The sequence below is a fragment of the Pantherophis guttatus genome, chromosome 2 (genome assembly GCF_059756535.1).
Source record: "Pantherophis guttatus breed Tessera chromosome 2, ASM5975653v1, whole genome shotgun sequence".
Taxonomy (NCBI): Eukaryota; Metazoa; Chordata; class Lepidosauria; order Squamata; family Colubridae; genus Pantherophis; species Pantherophis guttatus.
Genome location: NC_142064.1, coordinates 32,624,911 through 32,651,422, shown reverse-complemented (window position 1 = coordinate 32,651,422; position 26,512 = coordinate 32,624,911). Strand labels below are relative to the sequence as shown.

General features: G+C 34.6%; 1 protein-coding gene across 10 annotated transcripts in view; it reads right to left on the bottom strand.

The window, feature by feature from the left end:
• The window catches only part of MAST4 (microtubule associated serine/threonine kinase family member 4), a 199,890-nt gene that overhangs the window by 29,583 nt on the left and 143,795 nt on the right, over positions 1–26,512 (bottom strand). For 5 of the 10 annotated variants that reach the window (XM_034441014.2, XM_034441016.2, XM_034441022.3 and 2 more), the window contains 12 exons: positions 25,887–25,956; positions 24,775–24,795; positions 23,759–23,837; positions 21,832–21,989; positions 19,538–19,613; positions 18,869–19,078; positions 16,889–16,990; positions 14,647–14,779; positions 10,083–10,144; positions 9,069–9,154; positions 777–985; positions 56–194 (listed from right to left, as the gene is read on the bottom strand). In XM_034441014.2, coding sequence (XP_034296905.2) covers positions 56–194; positions 777–985; positions 9,069–9,154; positions 10,083–10,144; positions 14,647–14,779; positions 16,889–16,990; positions 18,869–19,078; positions 19,538–19,613; positions 21,832–21,989; positions 23,759–23,837; positions 24,775–24,795; positions 25,887–25,956 — 1,345 coding nt within the window. The remainder of the gene's footprint in view (positions 1–55; positions 195–776; positions 986–9,068; positions 9,155–10,082; positions 10,145–14,646; positions 14,780–16,888; positions 16,991–18,868; positions 19,079–19,537; positions 19,614–21,831; positions 21,990–23,758; positions 23,838–24,774; positions 24,796–25,886; positions 25,957–26,512) is intronic. The other 5 variants (XM_034441015.2, XM_034441017.2, XM_087885744.1 and 2 more) reach the window with 1 other exon arrangement.

Genomic DNA, 26,512 nt, shown 5'->3' with positions numbered 1-26,512 from the left:
TACACTCCTAGTTTTTCTGTAAGTATTTTCTGTTAATTACATGCTACATACATACTTATCAGGTTTCAAATCTCTGTGTACTATTCCATAGTTGTGGAGATATTCAAGTGCTAAAACAGTCTCAGCAAAATACATCCTGGCCATATCTACAGGCAAAGGGCCCATATTTTTCATCAAAGTAGCACAGTCTCCACCTAAAACATAATGCATATTGCTATATTTTATTCCACACAGGGATATCAACCACAACATTCCTACTAGCAAACAGATGGAAGTATTAAAAACAAAATTTCCTTATTAACAAACAAAAAGCAAAATAAACTTCCATGTGGGCATATAGAAATTCTTTTTTTTTAGTTCAGATTAAAATTTTAAAACATTGTACACTAATTTGCTGATTATACTATAGAGAAGAAAGCATTTTGCTTTACAAATGTGCATCATGACTTGGGGGTAATTTTGTACCATCCAGGACTAGTTTGGCTGGAGTCTTGCCTTCCCACTCTTATTTCTTTCTTAACCCGTGAGATAAATTAAAGAGAGATTATGACAGACAAAATGACATTAGATAATCTCGTGATCATACAGAGATTTGATGCTATGTCTCCCTTTTCCAGCCCTGTTATTGCTCTACAAATACTATGACATATGGAGGAGAGTCATCTTTTAAGTCAAGAGACAAAACATTTGACATTTCTAATTTTCAATATTCATTTATGGTTTCTCAATATTATAATACATTGCACTTGACACATGATGTAAAACAAAGACTGTACCTTCCACATACTCCATGACCATGCATAAATGGCGTTTAGTTTCAAAGGAACAGTACATGCTGACTACAAATGGGTTTTCTGCAAATGTCAGGATATCACGCTCAACAAACGCCTGCTGAATCTGGTTTCGAAGAATGAGATTCTGTTTGTTAATCTTTTTCATTGCAAATCTCTGTCTTGTTTCTTTATGACGCACTAGGTAAACAGCACTTGGAAAGAAAAGTAATGGGGAATTATTAAATTAATTACAATTTAAAAATCTGTAATACTAAATAGGTGTGCAATCTGGTAGGACAAGTTTAACATTTGAGAAGTAATAGAATTTATTTTTTTAATGCAGCTTGCCATCCCAATTTATCATTTTATCTATTCAACTACAGAAAAGAAGCATCCATAATGTTTGATAATTATCCCTAAGTTTCATTTCATTAAATTTTTCGTAAAAAAAGATATGGCACAATATTACAATTGTAATAATAAACAGTTAGATAAAATGTTATTGTACCTAGAAATGTTCAGTTTCAAAGGAAAGTTGAAAGATTGTAAACATAAATAAGAAATAAATCGCTTATTTATTATTCCAATTTATACAGCTGCCTATGTCATATATATGCTTTAGGCGCCTTATAAATAAATAAAACAATATAAACCAACCAAACAATAAAATAGTAAAAACAATATAAAAACCTATTAAAACCATCATAAAATTCGTAACTGAGATAATCACTGTAACACTCAAAACCACCCCTGGCCAGTTCTGCATTAATAAATTAAAAATAAATAAATTAATAATTTAAGTAATAATTAAATAATAAATTAAAATTAACACATTGATTATCAACTAGGTTGAAAATGGCATTAATTTCATAGGTAACATTGTTATTATATTCAAGATTTAGCATAAGAAGTAAAAAAAACCAGATTCCTCCCTACACATGCTATATGGGTAGCATGGGGCCTGGTGGCTCAGCAGACTGATAGCATTGTGATTAACACCGGCTGTCTGCAGTTCGAATCTCACCAGGCTCAAGGTTGACTCAGCCTTTCATCCTTTCTAAGGTAGGTAAATTGAGGACCCAGTTTGTGGGGGCAATAAGCTGACTTTGTATAAATATACAAAAAGTATGAAGGCTATTGCTTAATGTATTGTAAGCCGCCCTGAGTCTCCGGAGAAGGGCGGCATATAAATCAAATTTAAAAAAAAAAAATGTAGCATCACAATTAATACACTAGTGTTACTTTACTTAATTTTCAGACTAAAGAAAGTACACAGGAAAAAGAAAAGAAAGCAAACAAGTGAAAACTCAAAAACTGAAGCTGATATGCCTTTGAACATACCATAATTCAATGTTGGCAAGCCAATATTATTACAATCGATTAAAATTCAAATTACAACGACACTAACTTAATCAAAAGCTCAAATCACATATCCAGTGTTAGTATTGCCTCATAATGTATTTTAGAGAACACCATGTTCTCATTGCCATAAAGCCATATTTATCTCTTCAAAATTTGATGTTTGAGTAAGTATTTACAGCTTAAGTTTCAAGATATATATTTTTATGAAGCACCTTCAGGAAACATTTCAAATACATTAAGTAGTAGAAATATGAGAGGTGGGTGGGAATCAGCAGCCTTTCCTCTAAACAGTTAGCAGTATTTAAAAGCTCCGTAAGAGAAAACTATTTGTCTTTATCCTTTTCTGGGATTCCGCAATTCTTCACCAAAGAATAGTTGAACAAACTTGATACAGTACCTATGAATGTGTCAGCCTTTCAAAGCAAATCAGACTAGGACAGCATGAGTGGTGTATACTACATTTATTATAAGATTACAATAATAGAAACTTGCAATTCCGAATACCCCCCCTTTTTTTTTACCGTCATGAAAACTAGGGATGATCATGTATGAGACACTTTATTACATTACAATTCTGCTCTGGACTCAGTTTTTATTTTTCTGATTATTGCCTTGGTTGTGGATCTTCCTCCTCTTCTTCAGAATTATTCATGCTGCTCATTTCAGAGGCCCAAAGTCACTTTTCTTCTATTAGTGTACCTACACTTTGGAACAACCTCACACTAGAAAGTCAATCTGCCTCCCATGATATTAGCTATTTAGAGAGAAGATTTCTGATTATTGGTTTTTTCATTTTAATGTATTTGCACTTAGTGTTATTTGGTACATTTTTTTTTATTTGATTTATATGCCGCCCTTCTCCGGAGACTCAGGGTGGCTTACAATGTGCTAAGCAATAGCCTTCATCCTTTTGTATATTTATACAAAGTCAGCTTATTGCCCCCACAACTGGGTCCTCAATTTACCTACCTTAGAAAGGATGGAAGGCTGAGTCAACCTTGAGCCTTGGCGAGATTCGAACCTGCAGTAATTGCAGACAGCTGGTCTTAATAACAGGGTGCTTTAGACCACTGTACTACCAAGGCTCACTGTACAAGACATTTACATCTTATGTCTTGGGAACTATGTTTCTTAATATACCATAAAATTGAAAATATAGTTTTTGCAACCACATCACACTGCTGTCTCATATTCATTTATTTATTTAAGAAATTTACATAGCAGTCTGTCTTATATAGATTGGACATTTTATGGCCTATGAGTCACATCTGGCGCTTTGATAATTCCTGTCCAGCTGGAAATGGTAGCAACAATGGTGGTGAGGGGGGCGTGGCAGTAAGGGGTGGTCAAGGGTAGTAGTGGTGCATCAGCAGCTCTCCACAACAGCCCCAGTTTCTCATGTGGGCTCTTGGAAAAATGAATAACCCACTCCTGTTCTTCCCCAACCCCTGGGCCTCAGCCCACTACCAGGATTCAGAATAGGGCCACGCAAATGGTGGGTGAGCACGCATGCAGCTCCATTTGTGTGACAGCAGGCACTCGCGCAGAGAGCCTGCCACTTACTCAAATAGGGCTAAGCATGCTCATGCATGTGCCTGTTGCTTGCACAGAACCATCTCCTCTGCCCCCTGGGCTACCAAGTCAAAAAGATTAGAGACCGCTGTTATATAACACTACTCTGGGAAGTAGTAATCATCTACTATTCCAACTTTTTCCCAAGAATCTTTATCCCGTACTTGAAAATTAGTTTTCTGTTTTCAAAATGAATGACTCTGCTTAGTACTCTTAACTTTTGATTTGTGTTTCATTCTTCCAGGATATTAGCTATTCCATCCAATTTTGTGTCTTCTGCAAGTCTGATAAAAAATTCTCCAATTATTAATCTAAGCTATTAATTTTTTTAAAAAAAAAAGACAAATAAAGGGTCCAGGTACATCTTATGCCACTCAATACCATTTTCTTTCTTGGAGGAAAACAATCACACATTTCAAATCCATTCTTCTATTAGGGCAACCATATTTATCATTGCTCTGAGTTTATTAAAATCCATTGTTTCTGAACTACAAAATGCACATTTGAGTATTCTCAATCCAGCATTTACATTGTCACTTCCATCTAATTTTAATGCTACTTCAACTTCTTAAATTAACTTTTCTCTATCAGTTATATTCTGTCAGGAATATCTGATGTATTGTGCCTTTCCCCATAGTCTGTAAAACAAGATAAGACATTCCGTAAACAATGATGATTGGCAGAGTTCCTCTCCCAAAAGATGTGGGGGTAATGCAAGTTCTTCATCATTATTATTATTTCATGCCTGTTTAAAAAATCTCCGGTTTACTTTTGGAAATCATTATGTTTCTTCTTGTAAGATTGGCCATGCAATAAAAGCTATTATACTGATTTTATTTGTTTTTCCGTCTACTTTAACTTAGATATTATATATAGTATTACCAGGTTTATTCATTTGGATTTCTGAGCATTTTAATATACAGTATTGAGTAGTTTTTCTAAGTGATTTTAGTCTTTTTGAACAAATTATATCCTATACTTCAGTCAAGGTATTAAATCCCTTTAATCTCCATTATATCAATCAAATTATAATTACGTCAGTACATCAAGAATTCAAATTGCATCTTGCAATTTCAATTCATTGAAAACAAAGCATATTTCTAAGATGTAGCAGTGTCCCAGGGTCATATGATCACCATTTGTCAAGAAAACTCAAGGGAGAAGCTGGACTCACTTAAAGACCACGTGAGTCACTTAATGACTACATCAAAAAGGTCATAAATTGGACATGGTCACATGATGATCACATTGCTTAGTGATGGAAGTTCTGGTCCCAAGTGGAGTTGTAAATCTTGGGTTGTCTTTGCTAAGTTCCTTTCACTGTGTATATCTCTTCACAATCTTAGTAGCCTGTCTCTGAACCCATTTTAGTTTATCAAGGTCCTCTTTAAATGATGATGCCCAAAACTGGATACAGTATTCTAAATGGCTTCTGACTAACGCAGAGTGGAGTGACATCATTTAAGACTTCTCTTCCAAGAGGAAGGATGGATAACATCACCACCTAAGTTCCCAGAGTTTTGTGCTTCCTTCATAAATATTTACAGTCCTCTGCAGTATTCCTTCCCTGTGTGGATTAGAAGGGATAACTTATTATTATATATTTAGTATGACTCAAAGTTTATTCAGTCCCTAATCCTTACTTTGGGCAGGCAGAACACTTTATAAGCCAATTGTCAAACTGACAAACATCTATTTTCATTCCTTGTAGTGTTATTTACCACCACGACTGTTTCATCTTCTGTCAGGATACAGCTGCATCGCCTCTGTCCTTCTGAGATCTTTTCTTCTCTTCTGCTGTCTTCATTCTTTCCTCTGAAAATGCCCAGCTTGATTCTTCTGTGAAGTCTTGATAGCTGTTTCTAAATTCCAGCAGTGCAAAATAGTTTCTATGCAGCTTGTTTCTTTCTGGATCGGGATTCGTTAAATACGGTCACTCATGCCCTCGTCATTTCCCGCCTGGACTACTGCAATGCTCTCTACATGGGGCTCCCCTTGAGGAGCACCTGGAGGCTCCAGCTGGTCCAGAATGCAGCCGCGCAGGTGGTTATGGGAGCAATGTGGCGTTCCAATGTGACCCCTCTCCTCGCAAGCTGCACTGGCTCCTGGTGGTCTTCCGGGTGCGCTTCAAAGTTTTGGTTACCACCTTTAGAGCGCTCCATGGCCTAGGACCGGGGTATCTACGAGACCGCCTTCTGCCACCAGTAGCCTCTCAACGACCAGTACGCTCCCACAGAGAGGGCTTCTTAGGGTGCCATCGGTCAAACAGTGTCGACAGGCGGCCCCCAGGGGGAGAGCCTTCTCTGTGGGAGCACCTGCCATCTGGAACGAGCTCCTCCCAGAGATATGGAGGATCAATGATCTGTGCGCTTTCCACCGTGCCCTCAAAACATTCCTATTCCAGCAGGCCGGCCTGGCCTAACCTCTTTTTTAAACTGTTTTTTAATTTTTTTAAATTTTAAATTTGTTGTATAAAAATTGGGGTTTGTAAATTTTGTTTCTGGGCCAAATTATTTAATCATATTTTAATGATTTTTTTAACATTTGTATTACATGTATTTTATCTTTTGGCTGTTCACCGCCCTGAGTCCTTCGGGAGTAGGGCGGTATATAAATTCAATAAACTAAACTAAACTAATTGCAACTCTCTGACTGCTTGTCCCTTTGACTCCCTTCCTTACAAAGAGTTGCTTGCTGTGTCAATTCTTAAAGTCTCTTTTATTTGATCTGATAAACCCCCATTCTTTGTTACAGGAGGGACAATGGTCATTACTTATTTCCACCAGTTAACTTTTTCATCAATGGTACTAAAAACAGTTCATTTGCAGTAAAGATAATGCCAGATTGTTTTCATGCAAGTAACATACATGACAAAAACACTGCAAGTCACACCCACAGTATCCTGTCCATACATTTTCAGGCTCTGGTCCTTGGAACGTGGAGTTCTGTAGCAGAGGCAGCAATAAACTGCTTATAAGTCAATGTTAATCAAATCTTGTTAAAGCAAAACCAAGGTCTATGTTAGGGGGACAGAAGGATCAGTTTGTGCAGCTGAAGGACCAGAAAGAACCAAACCAATGTTACAGGGGGAGGATATAATCACTAGGGGAGTATCAGACACTGTGCTTCTATGTGACTGAGCAAAGCATTGCACTTGCTGGCGACATTGAAAGCTATAAAGTAGAAATTTCAATGTCATGATCAAAGTGTTTCTTAGGGGTTGCAATTTTGACATCTGCTGGAAGTTATAGAAGAGTGTCATTCTGCAAATCTGTGGTGAAGGGTAGTTTGGATTCCCAGGAGGAGGAGGCTACAAAGAGCAAAGAGGCAGAGAGCAAAGAGGCAGCAAAGCATGGAAGGTTTTGGTCAGGAGAAAGAGAGTGATTCTCTCTAGCGATTCCCAGAGTATATCTCAGTGATGTAAATAGTTGCTTTAGTTTGATAAGATTTGTTTAGAGGTGAGCAACAATAAAGACTATTACTCAGAAGTACAGTACTTTTCGGAGTATAAGACGCAACCCTCCCTAAAAGTGGATGAAAATTGTGGTGCTTCTTATACACCGAATATTGCCAAAACCCCGCCTACCCACTGGCCCCCATTCTTCAGCCGTTTTTGGCCTCCGCGCGTAGTGTTTTTGGCCTCCGCACATTCCATTTTAGACCTGTTCCAGGCTGTGGGAATAGCCACAGCACATCACTGCCGATCGCCGCCTCTGCATGTCGTGTTTTTGGCCTCCATGCAGTGCATTTTTGGCCATCCCCACTGCCTGGAACCGGCCAAAAATGTGACGCACTGAGGCCAAAAATGTGATGCGCAGAGGCAGCGATAGGCTGTGGCAATACCAACAGCCTGGAACAGCTGATTGGCAGTATTCCGGGAGGCCAATCCAACCACCAAACAGCTGCACGTGCTGAATCAGGCTGTGATAATGTGCTGAAGTTGACCAGGCTTTTTGCTGTTAGGACGCTAGCCGGATGAATACCAATGGATGCTTGGAGGCAGAGGCAGAATTTTTTTTTCTTGTTTTCCTTCCTAAAAACTAATGTGCATCTTATATTCCAGAACGTCTTATACTCCGAAAAATACGGTAAGTCCACATCTTTCTTAATTCTTGGTGCCTAACAAATGTTATAGCATAGGTCCGTGATGGCGAACCTATGGCACGTGTGCCACAGGTGGCACGCAGAGCCATATCAGTGGGCACGTGAGTGTTGCCCTAGCTCAGCTGATTTTCGGGCCTTCCGGGCCCACTGGAAGGCTATTTCCGGCCTCTGGAGGGCAAAGAATGGGCCTTCCAGTCCCACCGGAAGTCGGCAAACAGGCCATTTCCGGCCATGGAGGGCCTCTGGGGGGATGGGGAAGGCTATTTTCACCCTCCCCAGGCTCCAAGTAAGCCTCTGGAGCCTGGGGAGGGTGAAAAACGGGCCTACTGGGCCCACCATGCCATCGTGTGCCAAAAGCGGGGGGAGTACAGGGGTGTCACGCATGCCTGCGTTGGGGGAGCGGGGTGCACTGAATTATGGGTGTGGGCACATGTGAGTGCGACACCCCCCTGCACTCCCCCACTTTTGGCACACGATGGCAAAAAGGTTAGCCATCACTGGCATAGGTGCTAACATTGGTTGTTGTTTTTGTAATATTTCTATACACCCTAGGACCTGATGGAAAAGCATGGGAAGAATATAGCTTAATCAGAAGCTCTCAGGATATACTTATTTTTAATGATTGACACACAAAACATATTTCTTTGCCACCACAATCAAACAACTGATATTTCTGCTGTCAATTCCTATTCCAGAAATGTTTTCATTCTCAACGAATCCCTTAAAATAATGTCTCTCTTCATTTCTCCCAATTCCTACTCTCTGACTTGTGAGCTGTACCAGAAAATTCCTCTCTTTTCCATTCTCTATTCCACCAAGCTTCTTTCTCATTTCTCCTATACTTTCATGACAGTTGAAGTATGAAGCAGAGTACCCCCTTCAGATTTATGACTATATGTCAGCCACATACTATTCAGTGCTTCACACAGCCACTAGCTCACCTCTCAATTACTTCATTCTGTCAACCTGGGATTTTTTCTTCAGGATCACTGAAGAATGCTATGAAGCTACTGTGGCCACCTATTCCCTCTTTCCCTCTCCCTAGAGTCATCTATTTTCATGAGAAAAAAATGACAAATGCATTTCATTTTAAACAGCATGAAGGCTTCAGTACATTTCTTCTGACATTTTTCCACAGCAATATTTTTAGCACTCTTCCAAAAGAAACACAATTTTTGTGCGCACTCAGAAAAATATACCAAGGTACATAAAATTGTGACAAACAAAACCCAGAGAATTTTATTTATTTTTACTCACCCATATGCTCCATTGCTAATCAGCTTAATTGTTTCAAAATCATTTTCACGAGGCTTCCTCTTAAGTTTAAGTGATGCGTTAGAATTCTTCAAAACAAATAGAGGAAAATTAGTTACACCAGACAGTATCACTAGGGCTGTACAGAGTTTCAGAAAAACTTCAAAGCGTGAATGAACACTTGTTGGCAACTCCTTAAGTCAAATGTTGCCTTGTCTTGAAATTATGCTGTGTTTGATGAAGGAATCATCTTGGAATTAAAAAAAACAATTAGCTTCTCTAACTATTGGCAGATCTCTATGAAAACCCTATATATTGTGAAGCATCTCTTTCCCTTCTGATCAAAAGCATCACTGCAGATCTTCTCTGTACATTTAACCAATCCATTATAGTTAACAGATTTTCAGATTAAGTGCCACTCATCAAATAAATACTGTCTTTTCGGTAACGCCCAGCAATATATTAGAAGCCATTATTTTATCAATTAGATTTCCATTATATTTTAATTATTTGCATACTGTGTTTTAGATATTACTTACAAAGCATCATCAAGAGTAACCATAACAAAATCATTATAATCAGTTTTAGATGAGAGATACAGTATCATTATTAACATCTAATACTTAATGTTAACTCTAAACTTATTTTTTGTCTTACAGCATTAGAGTTTTTATGTCTGTTCCTTGCAGTGCATGTTAAAGTGGCAGCATGGATAGGACGACAAGAATTTTTCCATTGTTTAAGGAACACACAGATGCTGATTCAAATCCATATTCTTGCCTTATTTACTTTTGTATGACAGCTGAATATAAAAACCAGCTATTTCCCAAATAACACTAAACTAAAATATAGCTTGTTTTTCACTTAGCAATGACATATGTTGCTTATCATTATGGGTGAGCTAATTCATTGTTCCCATAACTTAAAAATATCATTTGCATCTTGGTTGAATTCAGCCAAAGCAGAAACTATTTATTTAATAGTAAAAGCACAAGAGAACAAGAGATTTACACTGACCGGTTCATCCGTTTCTGGAGTGGCTGCTGCTCCACTGTCATAGTTAGTTAGCTGAGCTATTTCTATCAGAAAAAAAGAATATCATTTTTAGAATACATTTTACGTATGTTAAGTTTTATTAGTATTGTTTTATGTTATGTAATGCACTGTATCCTGTTCTCTAAAATGGAAAGAAAATTCTTAACTCAGGATCTTCTTAAGTTGTATCAACTTTTCACATCAAGATCTACTAAATTAAGATCAATGTTAATTCGGTTCCAAAATATTCAAATGCACCAATATAAAAACAAACAAATTAATGGTTGTGTTATTGAGAATCAAAAATCTATCTTTACTATCATTTATAGGCCTTCTAGTTGAATTTCTGCTCGCTGTGGCTTTTGAATTCTGATGCACTGCCATCTTAAAACAACATACAAATTTATAGAATGCTCCATAAATTACTGTTAGTTTTTTTAAAGTAAAAAATTCATTAGATTTTAAGGTTTAATATTAAAAATAACTAGTTGGTTTGCAAGGATTTCACCTTCCATATTTAGAATAAAATGTATAAACGAATTATAGAGTTTAACAGGAAATTTAGCAGATTATATGGCTACTTTATATTTGAGTAGTTGATTTGTTACCTTCCGAACATTTCCACTAATTCACTTGCAGCAAACATGTAATGAATGAAATATTTTAAATATTTAAGATATGTCTAAATATTTATATTCCTTTTTAAGAAAGTAATAGATTTGAGCTTCATTCTTGCCAAATGCAGAAATCCCAAGATTATAGTCACACAAGATATATTCTTGTTTATCTTCCTCGTACTTTCCATTGTAATCTCAGAATATGTTTCCACCAGTAGTTTCTGTTCTGAAGAAGCTATTGGTGGAAACAGTAGATACAGTCTTAAGTATGAACTATTTTTTCTTTTATTTATGATAAGTTATTAACATGATTACAGTAATTCTAAAGATTTGAAACTTTAAAATTTTTCCCCATGTCTCTTCAATAAGAGCTACCTATCTATCTTAATCCTGTGCTACCCTTCTAGATGCTGATACAACATGCAATCATGGCAAGTTAGCAGAAAGAGAAATAATTTGAAAAAACCAATATATATCTTCAAGATCAGAAGATGTGGAGAGGCAGGGCCCATAGAATTGCCAAGAGTCGGTCACTACTGAACAATCATTATCATCATCTTAAATGAATTATTTTAGAATGGGTGCAGCCCAGAAAGGAAATAAAAGCTTGATTTTTTGGACTTCTTATGTTTGGATATCAGCAAGATCAAACTGTCAGCAATGTAAGGGTGTTCCTGGATGTTGCATAAATGCTACACCTTTTTGCTACACCAATTCTATCCCTTTATCAGTTCCTCAAGAGTGTATTTTGGACAGGAAAGCAGTGAGGATACATTTCTGTCAGCAGACCTTGGGGATCATCAGAAGTTATCTACCATCAGAAGTGATCTGTGCCTCATTCTAATCTCCTCACATTTATTCAGATAATGCAATAATTCACATGACTAGAAAAAAGACAATTATTTGAAAATCTCCATGTAAATTATAACAAACTTTGTTATTGTTATTGTATTATAGATTTCCTTACAATGAATATTTTAGTCACAGAAATAAATACAGAAGCAGAAACTTAAAACAATAAATAATTTTATTTTGTGGGTGTGTACAGGTATTCCTCAATTTGTGTGTTCAGCAGCCAGTCAAAAGTTACAATGGCATTGAAAAGAGAAAATGTATAACCATCACTGCACCTCCGGGATCAAGGAATTGTGATCATGGGTTCTTGGCAAAAAGCTCACCCAACAGTTGAGGTATCCCATCATCACATGATTGTCATTTGTGAATTCCCCTGCCAGCTTTCCACAAGCAAAGTCAATTGGGAAGCTGGCAGGGAAGGTTACAAGTCACTGTGGTAAGTCAATGCCTGGCAGCAGCTAGTCCTTGTACCTTGTAGGAATCTCGCACACCCTCCCCCACCCAGCAGCAGTCACTCCTGGCCCTGGTGTATGCATGCCGTACACATGTTAGCTCTCTGTTGGCCTGTATGTAAACTGCCTGGGTCTTCCTTAATGACCTCTGATTTTTGCTGAACGATGGCAATGGGGCAATGCCATCATTAAGCAATGTGATCACGTGATGCGCTTTATGACCACATTGTTTAGCAATGGAAACTCTAGTACCAATGACCACCATTAACAGTGTTTTACCTGTACACACAATTATGAACACTGACATACAACTATTTGACTTTGAAGCTGAAAGTACAAAGAGAAAGATCTTATCATAGCAAATATAACATTCATAATCCAAAATGCAGTTTCTTACAAATTTATAATAAATCACAACCTAGGTCAAACATGCCTGCAGGGTATTCTTTCAAATCAAACCCAGCATGTTTTTATTTAAGATGAAGGACACTTAGAATAAAAACATAAAACTTGAGATTAGCTTTACTATCAATATATAAACGTAAAATTTTATTAAAGAATTGCTGTGAGAAACAGCTTTTGGTTTGTTTTTCATTTTGTAAAAACCAAGCCATTCTAATGTACATTGACAGTTTTGTCAATCTCATATTTATATTCATAAATAGAAAATCAAAGCAGTTTAGTAATGTATCCTAGTTTTGATTTTTAAAAAATATTATCTGAAAATTACACATTATTTGTAAACAGTAGGTAGTAATAGAATAAAACCAAGTCAGCTTTTGAAGCTGAAAGCTAAGGAAACATTTCGCAATGCCTGAAGACATTTTTTAAACTCATCTAAATACCATTAAACATCTGCTTTTTTATTTTATTGACTTAAACCATTTCTAAAGACTCATAATTCAAAAAGGTAAAGATTTAATCTAAAAGCCACAGGGAAAAATTTCAACCTGGAGAGCATTTCTAAAATACAATGACCACAATGATGAATCCGCTATTTATTGCTTTGAGTACAAAATAGTTTTATCTAGCATTATCTGCAAAAACTGCATGCATCATTTTATTTGAAAAGAAACTATACTTAATGGAGAAAAAAGTAAAGAATGCAATTTTAAGTCCAATTACTGAAAAATTCCATTGGAAACAAAGAAATGTATTATAACTGGGGGAAAAAATCAATGTCCTTCTTTAAGCCTTCATAACATAAATCAGCAGCTGTAGGCTTGGATACTATGAAGTTCCATAATACAGCACAACAAATAAAGCAGTACTTAATTTATATTGATCCTAGAGAGAAACTGAATACTCCCTTGTTATTATTTTAATTGTTGTATCAATTATCATATATGTATATAGCCAATTTATAATAATTAAGGACCATAATTCAGTTAAACCTAATTTCATTTTGCTCCGAAAAATTGTATTTACCTAGAGAGTATTTACCTTTTTGTTTGGCTCATTCTAAAGCATGTAAAAATAATTGATCAATGATACCTTCTTAAATATTGAAGCTGAAATATTTAATATACTAATTTTGGAATAAGTCTTATTGAAATCTGTTTATTCTAAAAAATGTAGATTACCATATTTAATGTACATACTTTATTAGAATGTGATGTTACAATGTGGGATAAATAGGCTGCATGACATTCAGACTTACATAACACATTTTCTTTTAAGATAAGAATGCACAAATAAAAACATTGTGTTTGAAATTCTGGGTATGTAAAAACAATAAAAACAAAATTGCACCTTCTCTAATTTCAAAACAACTTGAAGCTGTGATTGATTTTAAACATTTAGGATGGAAGAAGAAAGAAAATAAAGATATTATGGTTCAAATATGATAGATGAACCTGGATAATGCAATTTGTTTTGCCCTAGCATAATTTATAAACCCATAAACCCACTATTGCTTTTTCAACAAACTATTGTTAATACTAATTGAACATTACATACAAATAAAACTATATTGTCATGGATACCTATTTCCATATAAAGCATTAAGTCAAATTATAAACATTCAATTTGACAAATATTCATGATTCTGAGTTAAGGGATTATGCGCAGAGTCAAGTGCATTTGTGTTATATTCAATTTTATTATGAAACTAGTTTATTTTTATGAGACAGATGTTTTTGTTTGTTTTTCAATTTGTACTTCTTCATTAATTGTCCAATAAATTCTTTCAGGTTTTTACGTGAAGATAATTTAAAAATGTCCCAATTATTTTCTATTAATGCTTTGATGTGTTCTAGTATAATACTGGATTTACATCATGCTTCATTATCATAGCCTACAATCTGACTAGATTTTCATTCATTCCAGCTTTGACAACATTGTCAAACATCTTGCCCCAATATTCCTTCTTTGAAAAAGTTGATATTAAGCCCTGACTAACTCATCAATTATTTTCTGAGATGAACAAAGAATGAACTTAATCTTGTAACTTATTTTGTCTAACAAAGGTCTTTTATTATTTTATAGCAATTTGGAATTAAAACCCCATGATACATTAGATACATATATTGAAATATACAAGATTAATAAAAATGGTAACACCCAAAAATGGGCAAAATAAAAAAAATCAATTATGATTATTACATTATTAAATTATCATACCTTCCAAAGGATCCTTATTTAAACCCAGTTGACTTATGATATATCTAGGGATGTCAGTTTTAATGCCTTGCCCCTCTTTTGCATGGCCTTCTGCAGCTTCCAAAAGATAGTAAAATTCTTCAGGATCAAACTCCTAATGGAAAAGGAAGAAAACATGAATTGGAGATTTCACCCTTACCCCAGTAGACATTAACTTACTTTTTCCTGCAGAAAAAGAACCATTTCTGTTTTATGGCACTTAGGCAACGTTTTGGCAGAATCTCATATGCCAGCATCAGGCTGATGCAAGGGGTCTTCTGCAGCAACTGCAGAATGTGTGTGTGTGTGTGTGTGTGTACATTGCTCCTAGAAGCACGAAGCCGAAAACACCAGCCTGAAGATGATGAATGAGATTTCGTTGAAACGTCGCGCATATATATATATACATACATACATATGCGCGTATATATACATACATACATACGTATACATACACCCCCACACACACACACATTTGTTTTGCAATGGAGAGTGAGGAGGAAAAATTGAAAGTAAACTTAACTTCTTCTCAAAAAAAAGTCCTCAATTTATTTAAAAAGAAACTTCTAAAAACACAGGACCAGGGGTGGGATTCAGCCACTTCAGACCAGTTCAGACGAACTAGATGTTAATTTTAATCTGGTTCGCCAAACCGGTACTTGCAAGGACTGGCTGACCCTGCCCATCCCCTCCCAGGTGTCTCCACGCAGCCCGTTTTGGATGCCAGGTAAGTGCAGGGCCCGCACGGAGGCTCTGGGAGAGCGAAAACCAGGCCTACCAGAAGTTCCGGAAATGGGCCCATTTCCAGCCTCCTGAGGGCCTCCGGAGCCCGGGGAGATGCCGTTTTCACCCTCCCAGAGGCTCAAGAAAAGCCTCTGGAGCCTGGGGAGGGTGAAAAATGGGCCTACCGAAACTACCCAAAGTCTGAAAATGGGTCTGTTTCCTGCCTCCAGATCCCGGGAGAGGCTGTTTTCGCCATCCCAGAGGCTCAAGGAAAGCTTCCAGAGCCTGGAGAGGCCAAAAAATGGGCCTACCCATTTCTGGTCTCCGGAGGCTGTTTTTGCCCTCCCGGAGGCTCAAACAAAGCCTCCGGAGTCTGGGGAGGGTCTCCTCCCATGGTACAGGAGGCTGAGTAGGCCATGCCCACAATGGCCACACCCACCCAGCAACCGGGCAGAGAACCGGTTGCTAAAATTTCTGAATCCTACCCATGCAAGGGAACATCAAAAGTCTACTGGATAAAACTGAATAGCTCAAAGGAATATGGAGACTACCATGCTGCAAACAGCATGGAAAAGTAACTTAGTAAGGGAATCTATCCTGTGCATACTGCATTTATGCAGCCTACAGTAACCGTGGGGTCCTTGGAGCTCTCTGATATCGTTGTTTTCTTGCAGATGTGCATGGATGATGTTACTTAGTTTGGTAAAGAAATGTTTATGGACTATAAAGCATCTGCTACAAGGCTATTTACCCATACAGAATTACCTGTAAACTCTAAAGTGTAAAATATAACAGTGAATTATATGAAATTTGATTAAGTGTTATTTTAACATTCACCAGATTATCTGATGATTAAATTTCTTTGTTCCTTAGAGTTATTCAATCTAATCTTTTTAAAAAAATGTAATTTCAAGTTAAATTGCATACTGTATTCATTCTCTAAAAATATTGAGTATTTTTTCTTTGCCAAATTGTAAACGTATTTCATAGTAGAAATTGTTTGGGTAACAGACTTCAATGCTATCATAAGCATGTACACGGTTATATTCTGGTACATTATAGGAGATAAGAAATATTGTTTGTCTCTAATATTAGCCAGATATTATCTGCTTCTGGCAGTATCTGGGTCTTAATCAAAAGTCCAAATGTTCTTCAAGGTATTGTCATGTTTTTAAGCAATGTATCAGGACACTGACAGATTCATCACTTCCTCACTGATATTACCAGACAATTGGCAGACCCTAAAGAGTCTTCAGATCCAGTATTTGTTTTGAACATTTATTAGATATCTATTAAATCAGATGTAATAAAGTTGCCCTATTTTCAGCCAGACCCAAGGATAGTCCTCTCATCATTATTAATACAGGAAGTTACTCACTTTATTGGACAGGTATATATTTAATGCTATTTAAGTTTAATCAATATATGAATATTTATGTTTATGATTTATATGCTATACTTCACTAGCTATCAAAGTTATCTAAAGCAAACATAAACTTACCAAACATTCAAGTAAACGAGCAGGACGTGCAATGACAATAAGTATTTTTCGGACAAGCTGCTTAATAAATGCAAGTTCTCCACTTTCTGATCGTTCTTGGCCCTGTTAAATAGGCATTAAAATAGTCTTGATATTAATCATGGACACAAAGAAACACTAATATGATAGACTAAATTTAATGAATTAAATAAACTATATTATTTCAACATAATCATCTCAACAATCTTGAACATTCAAGAAAACCAATATATTTGTAAGTGAGCAAATACTGTTTAGCATAAATTACTAACTGATATTTACCATTTATCTTTTATTTGATTTCTATGGTATAGGAAATTACTATCTAGAAAGACAAACATCTTAGTCCAAATTAATAATGAAAGCTAAAGAAGAAATTATAGAAAAAGACATAATGTGAAAGAAGCTCTACTGATTTGATCAATTAGGGCAGTTTTACCACAATGTGTAACCCCAGAAAGTTTGTATGTGGCCCCCAAAACACCTTTAAATTTAGAGAAGTAACAATAAATGATCTAAGTGAGATAAATGGGGAAATAAATTATATATTTTGGACTGACTTGTATTCAAAACTGACTTGTAAGTGTAGACTTCCAGAAGTCTAATAAATGCAAAAAAAAACCCAACCCCCAACCATATGTTTTTTCCTAGGGGAAATAGTCTTACATGCCTTTGTTCATATCTCAAGAAGACACTTTTTTGCTTCACTTCAAAACAGTTCTAGGATAAAGTTCAAATCCCATACACTACTTACAGTCTACAATGATGGGACAATTATTTGTATGTGGAATTGAATTAAACAGATTACAAGTCACTCCTAGACATTTGGTTTTAAAACATTTGTATAGTTCATGCATAAAAAGTTTGTAAATATTTACAGTTAAGATAAAAATAATAACAGATTTTGAATAGATTTAATTAGTTTTTAATTCAGCTTTTCCAAGCATTAATTATAATAATAGAAGAAATGGATAAATCATCTTGTCAAAATTTTTGATATATCTGTCTACTAAATGCTCCATACCTAATATATTACTATCGGTATCAAAGGCTTAAATGAAACACTAGGTGAAACTATAAACAAAGCTTTTGTGAAGTGAAAAAAATGCCAGCAATAAAACTCAGTTAACCTTGACCTGAGAACTCCTGAAATGTCAGCTAAACAAAACTGTTCAGATGCCTTGCGACTTCCCTAGGCCATGCATTGCAATCACAATGTGCCAAGCAGCAGGGGACAGAGCCATCTACTGAATGTCACAGCTGGGGACTGACTGAAATGCATCACCAAAATACTAAACTGTATTCCCACAGTCTAGTTCCAAAAACAGCAGGCTTTCCTGCAAGACTACATGGTTGAGAAACACAGTAAATCAGACAGAAAATTGAGGATACATAAATGAAAACCATAAAAGTGCTATTTGATTCTAAAGATACTGTTTATAAACGTGCTTGGGAATCAATGGTAAAGTCATAAATTAAGAATATCAAAATCATTCCACTGAATTAAAGCATTAGGTTAAATATCTGTTTCTCCTTACTGATTTACCACATAAAACCATATTTTTTCACAAATAGTTGTTTACATTGTACTGGAATGAGTAATATAGACTTATTTGTCTATAAAACACAGAAACAGAAACAATTATCCCGATCTGTCAAATACACTGACATGCAAAGTACTTCCAAAATTATGAAACCTTCATGCATTTTACTCATAAATTTTAAACATCTAAAGACTATTAAGTAGTAGAGTAATTGACAATGATTCCATGCCAAAGAAAGATCTTGAAAAACTGTAATGGAATCAATATCTACTGCCCAAAATGTCCAAAAAAATTCTGTTTACTTCTGGAAAAAAACTTGTCTAGAATACAGCAGGCTGTCATTAGAAGTAAACAGTGACTTGAAGGCACAAAATAAATAAATAAACTTTGCTTAGCAATTTATGAAAATTGATTATACCTCTTGTAGGAGCTTATCCAATTTGTGCTGTAATTCAAAAAAATATCGTGAGGTAATAAGACCCTGATGAGATTTATCCAAGCAATCACGGCCCAGTTCAATGATCTGATGGTGGGTGAAGCTGAGCACTCCATCTGCCAAGGGAAGGATGTTCTCAGGAGAATGGTTGGTGATAATCTCTTGAAGCCTTTCTTCCATCTGAGCAGTAGCCTGTATAATATATGTTTTATAGACTTAATCAAGGTATTAATGAACTTAAGTTTCTAAATCAAAATTTGCACAAAAGCACAAAAGCAAATGCAAAAACCAAAAATTACTTTTAAATTATAAACAAAACTTTGAACTTAATCAGATATTATTAACAAAGCTATAAAGGTACACACACAAAAATTAAAACCATATTTAAAATATAACCCTATAAAGTAGGAATTGTACATATATACACTATATATGGATTTATTGATTCCAGATACATTTTCCTGCTATGTCAATAAGGACATTTTTACAATTTAGTATTAACATAAAAGTCAAAAGTTGCTGCTTTAAGTTTTCTGGAATTTAAAAGAACAAAGCTATTTGGGATTATTTTAATCTGAAACACAAAACACTGTTTTTCCATATGATTTTCTTGTGAAATTAACACTAGATACAATTTATATTCTTTATTACCTTAGGAAACCTTTCTTTGTACACATGGTTCATCATAATAATTTCATGATCACAGCAGGCAGGAGGACGTCCAGGACTGCAAGAAAGAAATTAACCCTTGAATATAATTCTAAATTAACTTAAAATTTATAATCCATGTTTTTCACTGATGGCCAGTCAGTTTATTACAAGTCACAATCTGCCCAAATAGTGGGACCAGGTTCTATTTACTGTTCCAATCTGCCCACAATATCTTATTTTACTTGGTTTCTGTTTGATTGCCAATTTTAGTCTGTGTTTTATTAGCACTTTGGGCCTACCTCACATGTTCCATTAATTTACAGCATTAACTTTTTTTTAATGTACTTTTCCCTTTTTTGTCTCCTGCAAGTTTTGCAGTTTTCTGAAACCTATTAATATGTTTTAATTTTCTATTAATGGTGCCAAACTGTCTACACATTAGGTAAAACAGAATATCTTCTAACAGTTATTTCAATACATTGAAAAATTTTAGACTATTATTAAGCAATTATATGAACCATTCAATACTCATATTATTAATAACTATGTTTGGAATATTTATATATTGATAAAGATATTAAACAATTATTAATTTAGGAACAAGTAGGACAGTGATATACTGAAGCCAGCTCTGATATGTTGTTTCTTATATTAGAGATCATAGCTAATAAATATTATACTAAGAAAATTCTTAGCAGGACTTCTGATTTATCTTATGCCATGTTCAGAATAGCACTTTAAGAGAAAAACTTTTAATCAAGGTGAATTACCTCTTAATATTCAAGATGAAGTCTCTTGTGACCCTTTAAAATAGATGGATGGACTTCAGCTCCCAGAATTCCTTGGCCGGCAAGATCCACCCATCTTAAAGTTGCCAACTTTGAGGCTTATTGCGTAATATTATTCCTGATATTAAAATGCTACAATATGGGTTTATTTTATTTTATTTATTCAATTTCTATAGCCGCTCAACTCAATGAAGTGGCTCTTATTCCAAGTATGATTAAAGGAGCAGTCAAACAAGTGTTCCTAAGTGGTTTTTTTAATTATCACCATTAAATATTTGATAAAACAATGTACTGTATTTATGTGAGTTCAGCGAATAGGAGAAAAAGTATATCCCTTTGGGGAAGATGGACAGTTCAGAAATGTGAAAAATAAATAAATAAAATAAAAAATATCATGAAATTGATTACTTTTTTTGAGATTTCTCCATAATTTGGCATACCTGGAGGCCAAGACTACAGAATTTTGTATTTTTATCAGGAAAATTAGTTTAGTAAAAGAAAATATTTGCATGTATAAGACACACACACAAACAGACAATTACAAAGTTTATAGTAGGAGATGGACTTTTATTTATTCCAAATTTAAAATTTAATCAAAATACTTAATGAGAAAGTTATAAATCCATCAAAACAAAGTATCCATTGCAAAAATGAGACCATCAATGTTTACCTCTTCTCACTTAGATTAAAATTCCTCTCCATCAAGCAGAATGTATTGTGGCAAGACCTGATTATAAAACATCAGCTTACCTTTATCAATCTAGCCCTGTCTTGTCAAACAATATTTCTTTTTCCCATTCATCCAAAATCTATATACTTCCATTAAATTCTGATTAAAGTAATAGATGATACCAGAGAAATCTGATCAGGGTTCACTGCATGCTTGCATTAGACTGACTTGGTTATACTGACAGACAAATTACAGTCCCCTGTTCAATTATATTGTGCTGCTATTCAATAAAATCAAAGTAGTGAACCACAAACATGAGAAGAATAACTTTTGCCTGCAAAACCTCTATTCCATACACTGTATTCTACTAGTCATGAATACAGTATTTTATTAAAAGTTATAAAGTACCCATACATTTTAACAACAAAATATATTTACGTTTTTCTTTAAATTTGGAGGTTTCAAATAATTTACATAGCCATTCAATGTATGTTTATGATGAAGATATATTTAATCAACTTTTCTAATGTCCATTGGTAATCATGTTTTTAAAGAATATTAGACTAGAAATTCACCAGAATAAAAATTACAAATTTAACAATAAAAGTCTAGACTTCATACAAATACTGCAGAATTATACATTGAAAGCACCTTTTGAAATCTATTTTCCTTTTTAAACAACAATATAAAACATGATAAATTAATTTTTTTGGCATCTCGAATACCAGTATAAGCATTATAATATTGTTTGTGTGTGTGTGTGTATTCGGATCATTTTTCACAAGTTCTGATACCAAGATACATGGCATACTTCTGGAAAAAAATAATAAACCTACCTGAGGCTTCTGGATCGTGGCCTCATTTGAGTGGTCCTACATCTATTATCACTAGCAATACTTTCAGTAGCACAGAAATGTTTAGATAAAAAATGAAGTTCGTCTGGTGTTGGCTGATATGGTAACTGGTGTAACTTCTCTTGGGAAGAACAGGATGACTGCAATAAACATGTGAAATATGTACAAATAGTCAAAATAAAAATATGCTCTTCTCGCTTCTTATCAACAACACTTCTTACAGTATACAAAGAAGTTTCTTTTTACATGTAAATGTACAATATTGCATTTCTAATATAATTTTCCATACCAACCATAACATGTGCTAAATCAGAGCACTTGGAATTTAAATTCACAAATTAGAATGTTTACTTCCTGAAAAATTACTCATATTTATGATTTTGTTTAAAATATAACATTAAAAAAATTAACTGTGAAAAAAGCTGTTAATGAAAAACAGATTTTCTCTCAATTACTCATTGAGAGAATCTCAATGATTGATCTCATACATATTCTAGTGAAATAAACTTTGCTCAATTTCAAATTGATGAGTATTTAGTAGAGAACAATCATGCAAAATTTCTCTGGAAACCTCTTACCAAAGCACTTCATTATAAGATTTTTCTAAAAGTTTTAAAATAGTAGAAATTGATAAAATAAATAACCTAAGAATGGAGGAATGCAATTAATCAAAATTCCTTCTGTTTCTTTTGAATACCGTTCATCATAAAAATAAATGTTAATAAAGTTGAGTACTTAAAATAGTATTCCATAATACCTAGGAACCAAGCATATTTTCCAATAAATATGACACTTTATTAAAAGAAGGGTTTATTTCAGGGGAAGTACCAGTAATTCAAATTTGTCAATGCAAAAATGATTACATAACAGTTAATGCAGCATTAAGTCTTGCATAGATAATAATAAAAGATTAGAGAAAATGTCATTCAATTCTCATCACTACAGACAGATCTTACCTTCCATAATTCAAACACAAGATTTTTTAGAGTAAATTATTCAAAGTCTAATGGGTGGATTAAACTATCAGCTGTATATTTAGATCACTTAAATCTCTGTCTCATTTACCAATGTGTTCACAAATTCTATTTAAGGTGATGGAAATTCTCACTATCATAGCCAGATTGTGACCATATAACAATAAATACTCCTTCCTGTATCATGATATTGATTAATTTATTACAAGTTTTCAGGTTCATATTGTTCAAATATAAACCTTTTTGGATAGATTTGTTGAGGCTAACCTACGCTATCAACATAGAAACCACAGACTTCTTCAGCACTTTCATTCTAATGGATAGAAAAAAAAGAAGCAGTTATAAGTAGCTGAGCTACTCAGTACTGAAGTCATGATAAGTATTTAATTTAAATCAGACAAATTACATTTTATTTAATAATGTTTGCTAGAATTCTTATAAAAGAAAATAAAGAATAAAGATGCTGCCTAGTTTTGTGGCGGTCACTGAAATAAGTTGTAAAAATGTGCAAAATATTTTAAGTTCAAATTGTTTGGAAAGCAAAATGCCCTGCTTTGACCTTGAAATATAGTTGTTCTGGTGCTATTCTGATCTTATTCAAAATGTGTGGGTAAAAATGGTTTGCCCTTGGAATGTGCTGCACATTTCTGACATTCTAATATAGAAATTTACACGCCCAGTTATTGGATGTTCTAGCATCATCATTCAGTTTCTATCTATCTAGTAGAAAATATGACACAACCAGTCTCTACAATCAAACTTCTCAACAGGTTGTTAAGTTTAAACTTCACAATATATATTCATTCATATATATATATATACTGTGATACATAGTTCATTCTTTATGTGTCAATACTACCCAAAACTTTACCATTTTCTAAGAGAGCTGAATCTGAAAATATGTTACAGAAAGAAGCCAATATGAAATCACTTACTGAAACTGTTGAACTGGGAGTATTTGTACCATATCCAGAAGAAGGAAGAGATGCCAGTGACCAACGCCGTCCATCAGTCCTAAAGTGTATTTGAGTTTAGTCACAAAATACAACTGCAATTTTACTATGCCAAAATATTCAAATAGAGTTTATGCAATAATATGACCAAAAGGAAAATACAGCACTATAAGCAAGCCTTATTCAGTGCATTTTTTAAAAGCATGTGCAAATGTTTGGAAACAAATGGAAGATTTCATCATTCTGATTAGCCAATTCAAAATGCTGACTAGGAAGAAAGTAGAGAAAACAAGTGGATAACCATCACAATCTACGTACTAAATATAACACATGTAGATTGACAGTTAAAGTGAATAAAGAATGATAATTGTTTTATTTGCAAAATGAAACAGAGATCATTATATTTTTGGCAAAATATTAATTGTATGGAAAAAAAATTATCTTTAATACATGTAATGAAATTTGAGACATAGAACTACCAACCTAGTTTCATTCCCAGTCACAGCCTAAATATTTATCTAACACATGCATAGCTGTTGCCTATGCTTTACACTTCACTACTACCAAGCAATACTATTCTCAGACAAACATCCCACAATGCATAAATCAGGAAACGCAACCAAGCTATAGTTTGTACAGCAAGTTACATGCATAATATGAATGATATAACTATCATGTAAGAAATCTCTGCTCGACATTGCTCAGAATTCAGCATGCAGAAACACAGCTATATTTAGTCCCACATGTGAATATAACACTTTATCTACCGCAGAGATAGGTGCCTAATCATATCAGACTGAACACTTTAAATACACATACATGGGAGGAAAAAACACACCACACAAGCACTCCTTGTTTTCTCTCTATGAGGCAAAAAAAGCAGGCAGAAAACAGAATAGCTGCAGATTGTATCTGGACTTGCTGTGATGACCTATTCAGCCTTTGCACAGACATGGCTGCACCAGTGAGCACAGCTTGTACAGATAAGAGATAGTTACCTTTCATTTCGATGCCCATGACTGCAAATGTAATTGTACCAAATATATTTAGAAAGAAACACAAAAGGACAATTTTTTTAAGTATGAGTAAGTTACACAGAATCTTCAAATAACTTAAACAAGTGGGATTAATTTCTACAGTTAATTTCTCTAGCAAAGAAAAACTGATTACGAATATTAACAATTTTTGATGTACAAAGAGATACTTAAGTGAATTATACAAATTTCTAATTCTTCTTGGCTTCCTTGGTCATTTATAAAATTTATTCAAGTATCCTGCAAATGAAGTTTTTGATAATACTAATAGAGCTGATCTAGTTTTGTTTTTCTCACATAATAAAGATGGGACAAATTAAATCAATTGATTGAATCAACTGAGTTCTGGCATCAGATAAGCATCAGTTGCTCCCAAATTATGTTAATTTTTAAATATTTCAATAGAGAACATTATTAGAAGGGGAAAGGAGGTTATTCAACTATATATAGAGCAAGAATATACATTATTTTAGCATTCAAATCTCACTGTTATTTATTTTTGTTTATATTCCAATCAGTATTATTCTATATGCATACCGGTTTTCTACTTATGGAATGGGTGAGATTAGACAACATTTTATAGAGAGACAGTGGCGGGCTACCATAACATAATTTGCGATAGAGCTTGTTGCAAATGATTATGTATCTCATTGAGAAAGGAGAATATTTATAGTTTAGGTTGAATTGAAGGGTCCTTGGTGCTCTCAGAGTTTGGTTGTTTCCTTACAAACATTTCATTACTGAATTAGGTAACATTATCAGTGCTAGAAAGGATGCTCACAATTTATATTGTCAGTGTCAGCCCTGTCAGTGTTGGTAGGAGTAGTTGTGGACTGTTTTTGGAACAAAAAACCAAAACACCTTCCCACTGGCAATCAACACCCAGAGCAACATAGATTAACATCAAGATTGACATCAGATCAAAAACCAAGATGTAAACAATATCCAATCAAGGAACTACTAAATAAACTAACAGTAAACAGCCCAACCATCAGTTTTATCATTAAAGATACGTATAAGTATCAAAAATATTTTTCTGATAATAATTCTGATGTTATAAGCATATATTTTCTTACCTTCGTGCAAAAGAGAAGTGGGCTGAGGCACTAGGAGAAAAATTTCTAGGGCTGTCTTGAGGACTGCTACCTGTTATGAACAAGATAAATATAAAATATCTTAAAAGAAAGTACCATAAATCACGAGGTTCAACAAGAATAAATTTCAATTATTATTTCTCACTTAGATGCCCCGTCTTGCCTCACCCCCCATGTATACTTATATGGAACTGAGTTGTGCTCTATTTAAGGTACCTGGCAGGGTATATTATGTACTAACTCAAGGAATGTGAGTAAAGGTAGTCCTTAACTTACAACAGTTCACTTAGTGACCATTCAAAGTTACTATGGCACTGAAAAAAGTGACTTATGATCATTTTTCACACATTTTTGCACCATCCCGATGGTCACATAATTTACATTTGGATACTTGACAAGTGACTCACGTTTATGGCGGTTGCAGTGTCCAGGGATCATGTGTTCACCTTTTGCAACCTTCCAACAAGCAAAGTCAATGGGGAAGCCAGATTCACTTAACAACCATGTTACTAATTTAACAACTGCAGTGATTCACTTAACAAATGTGGAAAGAAGGCAAGGAGGCAAAAAGGAGGCAAAACTCACTTAACAAATTTCTCACTTAGCAA